This window comes from Notothenia coriiceps, unplaced genomic scaffold (assembly GCF_000735185.1).
Source record: "Notothenia coriiceps isolate Sejong01 unplaced genomic scaffold, NC01 NC01_scaffold00033425, whole genome shotgun sequence".
Taxonomy (NCBI): Eukaryota; Metazoa; Chordata; class Actinopteri; order Perciformes; family Nototheniidae; genus Notothenia; species Notothenia coriiceps.
Genome location: NW_011366126.1, coordinates 21619 through 33029, shown reverse-complemented (window position 1 = coordinate 33029; position 11411 = coordinate 21619). Strand labels below are relative to the sequence as shown.

General features: G+C 39.4%; 1 protein-coding gene across 3 annotated transcripts; it reads right to left on the bottom strand.

Moving 5' to 3' along the window:
* Positions 1-4080: 4080 nt before the first annotated feature.
* Positions 4081-10198, bottom strand: fsta (follistatin a). Of its 3 annotated transcripts, none has more exons than XM_010789876.1 (6): positions 10018-10198; positions 8656-8853; positions 8254-8472; positions 7875-8099; positions 7110-7340; positions 4081-5254 (listed from the first exon to the last, which is right to left on the bottom strand). In XM_010789876.1, exons 1-6 carry the CDS (start codon positions 10106-10108, stop codon positions 5166-5168), a joined length of 1053 nt encoding a protein of 350 aa, XP_010788178.1. In that variant the 5' UTR covers positions 10109-10198; the 3' UTR covers positions 4081-5165. The 3 variants fall into 3 exon arrangements, with proteins under 3 accessions (XP_010788178.1, XP_010788179.1, XP_010788180.1); XM_010789877.1 differs by having other exon boundaries at positions 8662-8853; XM_010789878.1 differs by lacking the exon at positions 4081-5254 and having other exon boundaries at positions 6254-7340.
* Between the last annotated feature and the right edge of the window lie 1213 nt (positions 10199-11411).

Here is an 11411-nt window from a genome sequence, read left to right as displayed (position 1 = left end):
ACTCATTTTGGCAGCAGATAAGGAGTTTTTTAAACAATATTCCAGGAAGGTAATTGGACGACAGTAGACCAGACAAACATCAATTTGTGTGTCACGCTGGCCACGGAGGGGTCCTTACCAATTTCTCATCAACGGTAATAAGCTGCGTGTCTTGTCCTGGTTTCTCTGCCAGCCTGGATGTTGATGTGCTTGTAGACCTGAAAACCATTAGATGAACATTACACGCAAAGCACAAACTGCCAAAGGAAGACAAGTAACAAAGAATGAAATGACACAAACAAGTCGCACTGGGCAATCACTGACTATCTTGGAGGAAGCGGTGGGGAGAGGACGGTGAAAAGGAAGCGACAAGGAGGGAATCCCCCCGCCACCTATTAGTTCTGTCTGGTGAATCTCTGGCAGCCTCCTGCTCTCGTCCTAATGACAGGACAGGCTTAATGCTGGCTGTGTCGAGTGTCAGGCGAGGACTGTGTAGCTCTTTGTCATTATGTGCGGCCGCGTACTGTCGCAAAACAGCAATGTGCCATCAGGCCCCACCAGGGAAAGCACATATTCCACATTAAGCCCTCTTTTTCCCTTTAAAAAAAATGTAAATCACTTACACTTAGAATTCCGAGTTCATTATCTCATGTTCAAATTAAAATATAAAAAACTAAAAGCATGGACTGCATTGTGTCTAATTACACTATGGTTTCTGGGGGAGTTACTGTCCTAAGTTTGAGAAACCGGCTCGAGATGCACTTTTTGTTATATTCCATGGAATACTCTTACATCCCGATAGCAATGAATATCTTAAGTGCTTTGACAAAAAATCCATTAAAAAATGTCATCTGTGGAAGCCGTGGCACTGTAAAAAGCACGACCAATCATTTTAGCCGTGGTGCTGCTAAAATAACTGGATGGCCTACCTGCCTGTCAGCCTTCCATCTGTGCACAAACTTATCTCGTGTCCTCATTGGTCCTGTGCGCGTTCGTGTGTGTTGGAGGAGGGGCTCTGTAAGGAAGTGGCAGATTTTTTCCGGCTGTGTATTTTCAAATTCTAGCGCACTCGAGCTGGTTTCTCCAAAATTGCCTATCCCACCTTTAAGTCATGGCTTGATTTAGGCCCAGTGTCAAAAATAGAAAGATGTATAATGTATCAAATATAAATGTTATACAATGGTGAATTTAAAAAGAAAATAGGTTAAACTTAGTTTTTTAAAACATATGAAAATTAGTGCAAACATGCCCCAAATGTGTTGGTTTCAGATTCATGGCATGATCAATTAAATGCTGGTGGTCACTACTAGTATTTGACAAATCAATTTTTAAACATGGGTCAAAGAAGATTGGACTGATCAATTAAGTATGAAAATACTTCAAGTTGAATTTATAAAAGTTTATACTCGACTCAACTCAAAATGGTCACCATTTGCATCTGTTTGTTCAAGTATTTGTTCAACTATGCCTTTTTCTAAAGTTGTTTAGTTTGTTGGCTATCTTTCCAACAAACTGTCTTATTAAATAAAAGGCATTTGTTTCTAGTCACCGTTATCTGTGAACTCACATTGAGGCAATAATATTAATTTAGAATTTGACAATTGAATTTTCACCTGAGATACTTGGTATTTATGGTTAAGAAATTCAATGTAACGTGCTGTTTACTATTCAATGATGTTTGAAGGATCTCGTACAAGATTAAGTCAATGATCAATTAAAACAGTTGATGGGGCCATTGTGTGTATTGAGTGATTAGAAAGTCTCACTTTATTTAATTTAGCTGAAAACAAAACTTAAAAGCAATTAGTGTCTTCTTGCAACATGCACTGCATGACGCTTTAGTAAACAGAGTATGTCCCTGACAAAGAGCCACTTGGAGCTTAAAACATTGAAAACATAAATCGTTTTTAAAAGAACTTTTAAAAAAAATGACCATTTGGGTGAGACAGACTTTCTCAAATGGAGGTATATTTGAGTTGATACCACCTGATGTCTGCCAGGCCACATGCTTACAGTTGGGATACTTATTTTTGGAGTAACGACTGCAATACAATCAATGTGGATATGATAGTCCCGAACACATTGAATAACTGATTAACTCATTCAGCTTGTAAAATTAGTCAAATTGTACTGAAAACAAGTTACTACTACTGCAGTTACTTAAGTGAGTATAGGTCGTCACCAACTCATTTACTGCATCTGGTTACTGGGTATTGATGGTTGAATATATTGACTATTATGCAATGTATGTGGGATTATAAAATTATAAAGTATTATAAAGTTGTTATCAGAAAGAAAAAACACGTCCAGGATAAAGTATAAAGTAAAATAACAAATTAAACTGTAAACATGCAACCATTAAACGCAACTTGCTGCAGGATGGTATGGTATGTGTGCAGTTGTCAACATATTAAAAGTGCACACCGAAAGCAAACAATAATTTAAAAGAAAAACCGAACATTTCCAGTTGTATTAAACCTTATTCAAATCTCATTGTTACTATTTGTTTATATATGTCTATAAAAGCGTTGACTGACTGTCGTGTTGTTTTAATGCGAGTTGTGTTAGCATGTAGCCTCCAGTGAGCTCCCTGCACGGAGAGGTTAGCTGCTAACCAGCTAACTTCAACCAGTTGAAGTTAACTGGTTGAAGTTAGCTGTCGTGATTCAGACAGTGATACTGACATCTCCGGTGAGGTTTGTTATTAAATAAAGTTTCTGTCTGGTCGATTATTAGTCATGGAATGCAGCTCATGTTGTGTGGAGCCGCGGGCGACTTTTAATCACGTTAGCTCTTAAACTGATTTCTAGCTATACTTAGCATCGGCTAACTAGCTAGCTAGCCGAGTGCTGTAAGGACACAGGATATCATTGACTATTGCTAACAGAGTAGTTACTTTAAAGACTACATATGCGAGCAAGTACGTAGTTAAAAACTCATATAATGTGTCCAATGCAGGGCGATAACCTGTTACATACTTAATGGAAAGGCTTTATGCTTTAACGTTTGCTAGCTTAGAATGCCTGTGACCTGCCAGACACACGACTTCCTTTCGTTGTCTTTAGTCGATTTGGATTTAAATGTTTCAGATTAAATTACTCATAGTAACCCGCACGAATGTAATCATTATAAGCAAACAATATTAAATTACCTGATGGGATTCAGGGCCAGTTTATAAGCTGCATTTAGCACAGATACACGTCCCAAGCAGAGACGTGACATTGAGGACGCCATGATTGTTGTCAACAATGACTTACGGAAACGGCAGAGGGACATACTGCTCGAGGAGCGCGTGGCCGAGTCAGCTGCTGGAAAAGCGTTGGAGAACTGATGCCAGCGGCTAAAATTGCTTTTCATTTACAGCGAGACATGTCCAGACATATCCAGCGTCTATTTACGCTGCGGATGTGTGTTTCATACCGCAAAAAACGATTAGGATGGTGTGAATGGAAAGAAACTCATCACATTAACCCTTGTTTCATACTCCTAGAAACCTATAACTTCCCTCTTTATGTTATTTACTTGCGTTTATTGCTTGACAGGATGAACATTGGATCAAAACGTTTAATTGGCTTAAAGAGCTCGTCCATTTGCTGTTGTAACTTGGTTATGAGTTTTGAAAAGCATACAGTTTATGGAGATCTTGTATAGCTATTATTTACAGTAATAGTTCTACATTGCAACATATAAAGTTATTTGTAAATTTAAACACTGTATCATTTGAACATACTGTATTGTAGTTTGTATTGAAGCATTATGGATTAAATCTTTGGGTTTAGGTATTTTATTTTATTTTATATGTGAATATATTCATGTCATTATACAGTACAGTGAAGTTTCTGGCAAATCATTTAAGGAACTGTTTATGAATCAAATCACAGAGTAGCCCATTTTATCACAAAAAAGATTTATAAAATACATTATGGTAGATCATTGTTTACAGTTCAAAGTATATAATCACTTTGCCAAACCCTTTACTGTATTTAGGTCTTAAAATGTCTTCTAGGTCGAACTTCTTCTAGGAACTAAAACACGCATTGACATTTTGACATGTTAAACTACAGGCTACACAAATCAATAATGCACCAGAGTCAGGAGAAGTATAAGGAAAAAAAACTTTTATTGTTTCACTCTTCATATCTGTACAAATACCATCAAACTTTTTATGTACATATGACATTTACATAAAAAATACAAAACTATATATTCAAAACAGAATTTTGTATTTCTCTTGTGATGTTTGAAAATAACAATGCATTCTGAGAACGAAAAGAAACAAAAAGAGAAAAAAACAACAAAAAGAAACCAAGTGATGAAGTCTGATATAATATAGTGTTGAGTACTGCAGTATGTTAGTCCTATTTTAGCTCTGCAAGAGCAATATGGAGCACATTGGCAAGAAGGCAGCACATAAATGTTATTGGCACATTGTTTCTAAAATGATCAAGTATCTTCCCAAACTTACCTCTGCTCTAATGTAGTGAGACAAAATAAAAGCTACTGAATAATGTCTAAAGTTGTCTTCTCCATGTGGAAACTAATCTAAAGGGCAAAAACTGAAGATTGACAAAGAAATAGGAAAAATAAAAACAAATGGCTCTTTTTTTCTTTCCATTTCCACTACTGTGTTGCAACTCTTACAATGTTCTTGTCCAAAACCATTGAGATAATCCCTTTGGTCAGTTATTATGAGTTGTAAACAAACCAGAAACACTTCTGTACATAAAATGATTGATATATTCCCAATAAATAAACACACAGCCTAAACATGCATTTACGTATGTGTGACATAAACATCTGTGATAGAGATTTGACAGAAACAAGCAGATTTTTACAGCTCAGGGAATGCAATTTACAGCTTGTAGAGGACTTATACTTACACGGTAACATGACAAATAAATAACACTGCTTCTCTTTGGACAAATATATTTCTTCATGATAAAAAAAAAGTAAAAGAGACAACAACCAAAAGGGGGAAATGAGTGGTAACACAATATATCATGGTAGATAGTAAGCCTGACATTGTAAATGTATAAATTATAAAACACATAAAAGTATAAATAAACATCTAGCAGACTGAACTATATGTATACTTCCTTTTTCTTTAAAAAATAAATAAGCATACACATAATGTACAGTATGGACATGATTCATTGCCCTAGGACTGTTCCCCTAGTGATGGGGGCCTATCCATCCAGTATAGAAGATATATGGACATAGGCCATGTAGTCTGAGTCCTCATCTTCCTCATCCTCCTCCTGGTCTTCTGTAATGGCTATATGGGAGAATATATGGTAGCTGTTGTATGAATATGGACCACAACAGTATCACTGTATGTTCTTAAAAAAAAGCTCACAGCAAAGCCCCTGGCACACAGCCTCCCTTTTGTTGATGTTTGTGTGTGTACGTGTTAATGTTTGTGTGTGTGCATCTCTGTGGAAGGGTCTTTAAGACTTCAACAATTACTCTAGCATCCTCAAATATGCAACTCCATTTACAAAATATAGCAAGTTAGGGCTGCAACATGGGAATAAAACGGGATGGATGATGGAGAGAAGTGTGCATGGGAGATGGGGGGTGGGGGTTACAAGGGGGGCTGGTTGCAGGGATGGGGGCACTGCGCCTGTTTGTTGCAGTGGCTCAGGTCTCTTTTGGGCAGATTCCTAAAGGCAGAGACATAACACAGAAAAGTGCTCTCGTGTTTTCGGATTTGCTAGTTTTTTTTCACGGATTATTACTTTGTGGCTCAAACGTACAGGGAGGGAGGACTCTGTGTCGCAGCCTGGCCTTAGCAAGCAGGTCAGAGATCATCAACACAGTTCTGAGGTATTTTCTTTTCTTTTTACAGAAGAGATTTACATCGGACACGTAGATTTAAAAAAAAGAAAAGCGAGCGCTAGAGTGACAAAAAACAAACAAACAGGCAGTCCCTCATCAATCCAAATAGATTTGTCATTTCTGATACATATTCTGGTAGACAACACATTCACTGGAAACAGCACGGACAATAAAAGTTAGCTGTTAAATGTTAACTTTTTTCTTATAATGAGATGAGAAATAAGAGAGTGTGGTTCTACAAGCAACCAATGCTTATCCTGCACACTGTAAAGTATCACATTTAGCTCATGAGGTGATCATAAAGTTGGTCCCTTGGATTCCATTGCATACCTTAGGCAAATCACAGTAAGGTACTCTATCAGGAGAAATACAACTAACATGAGCAACTTGGAATGTAAATGTGATACTGCCTTGATGCCATTGTTCAATTTGGTGGTTTGCCTCCAGATTTGGGAGTGAATTAATGGCTGACTGGTCTACAGATAAAAAATCACATGAATATCAACGTTAAATATCCATTGTCATTATTACTAACATGGCACCAATGTTACAATCACCTTATGCACATCATATGATTTACTAGTACTCTGTTCCTATTGACATGTTGGCAGTGTGGTGTATGTCACAAGAGGCAGTGCATTTTGAATTGATTGATTACAGCCAAAAGCAACAAAAAGAAAAAATAATAATACAAAACACAAAAACCATGAAATTAGCAATGTGACCATGGAATTTACAAGCTGTAAAGAAACGACCACTTGCATTAAAAAATCATAACTGATTAAAAAAATAAACTGCATGAGGTTTCCGTGAACCTGCTCCTAGCATGACCATTAAGTTAACTAGACTTTAAATATCAGGATTGTTCCACTGCAAACAAAATTAGTCTCCTTTATAATTTGCTTGTTAGTTTAATGGAGTTAGCTTGTTCAAGACTCATACACAGAGTGCTGATATATAGTTATGCTTTTTCATTCAGCTCTCTGTTTTTTAGTTTCGCAGAATGTTTGAGAAAAAGGTAAAATTGAAAGAAAAAAACAAGAACACAAGAACAAAAGCCAGCGACAAAGACAACGTCATGCAATTTCTTCTATTCCCAAGTCCTTTCTGCTTGCTTAAGCTGTACTTGGTGGTGTGGCTGGGGGAGAGTTTGGGAAAAGTTGGAATAGGGGGCACTTTCAGGGGAAGTTTTTTGTTGGTGAAGCAACATGGAATATTGTCCTTTGCTTGGAGAGGGGGGAGGGTGTTTTGTTTCTTTTCTTTTTTTCAAACTTTGCTTGTTATTTACTTACAGTTGCAAGATCCCGAGTGCTTGACTTCCAGCAGCCCCCCCATTGAACAAGCAGCTTGCTTCATGGCACATTCACTGGGATAGGTGGTGTTGTCGCTGGCACACACCGCCTCCTCCGTCCTGCTCTCCGGACAGGTCTCATCACACAGCGAGCAGCGTCCCCGGCTCATCCGAGCATCCCACAGACACTTTTTCCCCGAGCTGCACTGGATGTCCTCACAAGACTTGGCCTCTAGGAGAGAGGAAGAAGTGAGCACATGGGAAGTGTTTGATTAGATGGATTATCAAATATGCTTTCAAGTAGGATCAGATTGCCTGTTGGATATGCTATGTATAAAAACGTAATTCTGTTATAGGGTGGGTGTCTTGGGGAGGGTCACGTTTTGGATTGCATTCAAAAATTATAGGCTGCTCTCTGGATGAGATCTGACTCAATGGCCCCCAGCACTCCCCTGCTTTGCTCTCCTTCTCCCTCCCCCTCTCCCATGTGGGATAATGCTGCCAACATCAGGAAATAATAACATGTATATCATTTCTTGAGCAAACAAAAGCAACTACCAAACACTCTCTCTCTCTCTCTCTCTCTCTCTCTCTCTCTCTCTCTCTCTCTCTCTCTGTGAGACCCCCTCATCAGTGGAATGTTGGCAAAATTGAACAGTGAATAACTGCAGAGTTGGCCAGGAAAAAATGCTCTTAAACAATATTCAGAGTCAGTGCGTCACTCTCGGAGAGTTTCATACTCTCACTGCTCTAGTTGCAGACTTACTGATGCATTTCCCCTCATAAGCCACTCCGATGGACCTGCCGAGGAGACAGGTAGCTCGTCTCAGGTGACACGCGCTGGCATAGACGATCCCGTCGTTTCCACACAGGTACTGCTCTGGCAACGTCACCTCGGGGCAAATCCGATTACACGTCACACAATACGCGTTATTTGTCTGGTCCACGACGCATGTGGAACTGCCGGGGCACAAGACGTCACGGCACGTTTCTGTCGAGACAAAGACATTAGAAGATTTCGTGAAACATAAAACGACATACAAGAAAAATAAGAACAAACCGCTGGTTCTTGGCAAATGCAGCTTAAACAAATGCGGAATCAAAGTGGACATGATTTATTTATTTAAATATGTAGGCCTACTTACTCTTGCACCTTCCCTGGTACTGCACGTCCAGATCGGGGTGGCCTTTGCATTTTGCCTTGAGCAGTGCGCATTCGTCTTTGTAGGTCTTTCCGTCGGAGCCGCAGACCGGTCCTTTCCATGTGATGTTGGAGCAGTCTGGCGCACACACGCAGCGCGGCTTGCTTCTTCTGTTCATCTTGCACCTCTTTCCTGGCCCACAGTCAACATTATCGCAGGTTTCTAAAATAAAAATTATTTGTTAGGTGATGCTTGTTGTGGGGATGTTGGACCTGTGCGTAATCCTACTCGCATAGAGTAAAGATTACATTTATACGCACTTTGGTATTCTGAAATCAGTTAAGGATGTATTAAACAAAATGACTGGTGATGTGTATTATGGGAAACGAAGGGAAATGGGTGCACCTCCACCTTTGCAAGGTATGCAATTGGGAGCTCCGCCATTGAAGATCATCCACCTAAAGAGCGTGCTGTTGGGGACATCCTCCTCGGTCCAGGACGTCCCCAGTCTTCCACTCCGACAGCACTCCTCCCTGCTCATCCCGGGCATGTACAGCACCTGGCACCTCCCGTTCTTCCCCTGCTGCAACCAGCAGTTCCCAGCTGCAAACAGAGACACAAAAAAAGCTCGAAATGTCGCATGCTGAACGTCTGAAACCGCTGACCCAGACGCACCAGACACACACGCAGCCGTATTATCCGAGACGCGCCCTCCCTCCCTTTCGCCCTCCCGGCAGTATTTTTGTCTGATTTTTTTTTTTTTGCTAGACTGTTAACACTTGCCTATCCCATATGTGACTGACAGCCCTTACAATGCAGCCACAAACCGAAAAAGTAAGAATAATCTTTGGAGGGGGGGTTGCCCTTTATTCCTACAGCCTCCTTGTTATCACTGCACAGAAAGTGGAGTGTCTAGACGGCGTTAAATAGCAGCCAATCTCCTTCAGAAAGCACGGTCTTTAGCTTAACACACCACCGTCTACAACGCTTCAGAACAATATCCCAGACATGCACACACCAGACAATGATAACATGATTAGAGAAGTGTGCTTTTTATCACACCTTTGTAAAGTTTATTTTAAACATATACAAATAAAAAAGCAGAACTGTTTCCCTATTTCCTTGGTAAAAAAATATAATTTGATCCAGACAACAGCAGGATGTCTAAACCGAAACAGACACACATGACATGAAGTGCTCATAGGCTGGTGTGTTTCCTTAAATTGAAGACAGATTTCTATTATATCTGTTCGAACTATAAGATATAAAAATAAATGATACATTCAAAAGTCTGCAGTTTTATTATTTTGTTAAACTAAATAATAGAAAATGCAGCAAAAAGCTATTTTTGCACACAATTCTTGGATGTTAGCAAGAAACAGAACTAGCACGTCCATAAGGTAACAGTGGATCGTCTGAAGTTTGTTGCACCATCGTTAGAAACTAAACGCTCATACAAAAGTATTACAATATGCTCAGGTATTGTAGAAAGCTGGTGCTGCACCAGCTCGGCGTGGTGCGTGCGCCTGGGCTGCAAAACTTGCCATATTGTCACTTTGAAGTGTCCCATATGGCACCTGTTTTATGGACGCTTTACGCACTGTCTGATGCAGAGAGAGTTTTATCAGCGTGGAAAAAGAAAACTCACTTTGAAAAGTTTCTCAGTTGCAGCAAGTATCCGACACTCGGACGCATATTGTGCCTGACAGCATGTCGAAGTTTTACAAAAACCGAAATAATTAAGGAAAATTGATGAAGAGATCTTACCTTGAACTTTTTGATGTTCCATGAGATGACAAAGCCATATGAACAAGAGAAAAAAGCCCGGGTGAAAGTGGTGTTTCAGCATCCTAAACATGATGGAGAGGCAAAGTGAACTACGTATTTGACACAGGCAGCGCAAAAGTAATCTGCTTAAGGTGGCAGTGTTGAATAACTGTCAGTCTGAGAATGCAGCCTCTCTTTTTAAATCTATAAGGGGTCTCGGGTTGACTGTCTCTGGTGGGCGGTCTCCTCTTCTGTGGGGGTGGGGAGATTTTTTTTTTCTTCTTACCAAAGTTCCTTCAATCCTAGTCAGGTGACATCGTAACAAGCTATACTTTCTCTTACCACAATAATCTAATAATATGAAGTTATGTCTGAATGTGTGATTAAACACCGCCCTTCTGAATTTTGCTGCTTTGCAGACAAACAAGAGCAAAAGCTGCAGATCAGATTTGATGTGTGAGTTTATATTTCTCGTGTTTTGATGCAGAATAATGTAATTAATGTTTCATCGTTTTATTCTTTTTTATCACATTATATCACATTGAGGTGTACAGCTCGTTTTTAAGCATTGCTTGTGTCCTTAGGTATGCGTATTTTATAATAATAATAATATTAATAATAAGCATATTCATAATAATAATAATAATAATAATAATGAAGGTCAATATTACTCATATCAAAGGCCTTTATACTATGATCAAACAGGCCCACAGCCAACATGCCTATCTGGGCATCAGTGCTTCACATTAAGATTACTACTTGTTGATAACTGATATTTTTTCCACCAACTGCAGATAAAAGTGTAAATCTTTTGATGAGAGTTAGCTTTTGGAATATATCCGAGACCAGACAATAATAGCATTCATAGTAGTCCGCAGCCGCACTGCTAATATTAGAACAGACAGTTGTTTGGGTTTCTCTCCTGGGTCAAGCTTTTAAATATAATCAAACCTGTTTCCGAAGAGGCTTCAGACAGAGGAGCGGGGTGTTGCATTTCATTGAATGAAACACACACACGCGCGCGCGCACACACACGCGCACGCACACACACACACACGCACACACTGACGTACAGGCTGATCTCCGTCTGAAGTCCTTGCGCGACCTCTTCAGCGGAACTCTGGTTACAGCTCTCAGCAGAGAGCAAAGTGTCTGCTGTGTGAATCAGACACCAGGGAGTTCATTATCTGTTGGCCAGATAAAGGACACTGCAATCCCTTTCTTTTTCATTAAAACGAATACTATTCAATCTTCAAAATATCAAAACTTTACAATAACCAAATCAATCCAGAACTTTAAGTGTTGCTACTGAAACGTGATAAGATCAACACATATTATAGTTGTTTAAAGTTTGTGTTGTATTCATCTGAATATTCACATTATTGTCAGTGGAA

Excerpts from the sequence above, each read along its gene's own strand:
- fsta (XM_010789876.1), bottom strand. The coding sequence starts at position 10,108 with ATGTTTAGGATGCTGAAACACCACTTTCACCCGGGCTTTTTTCTCTTG. Across the intron at positions 7,341-7,874 it reads TTATGAGGGGAAATGCATCA|AGGCCAAGTCTTGTGAGGAC; the intron begins GTAAGTCTGCAA and ends CCTCTCTCCTAG. Across the intron at positions 5,255-7,109 it reads GCACTCGGGATCTTGCAACT|CCATTACAGAAGACCAGGAG; the intron begins GTAAGTAAATAA and ends TCTCCCATATAG.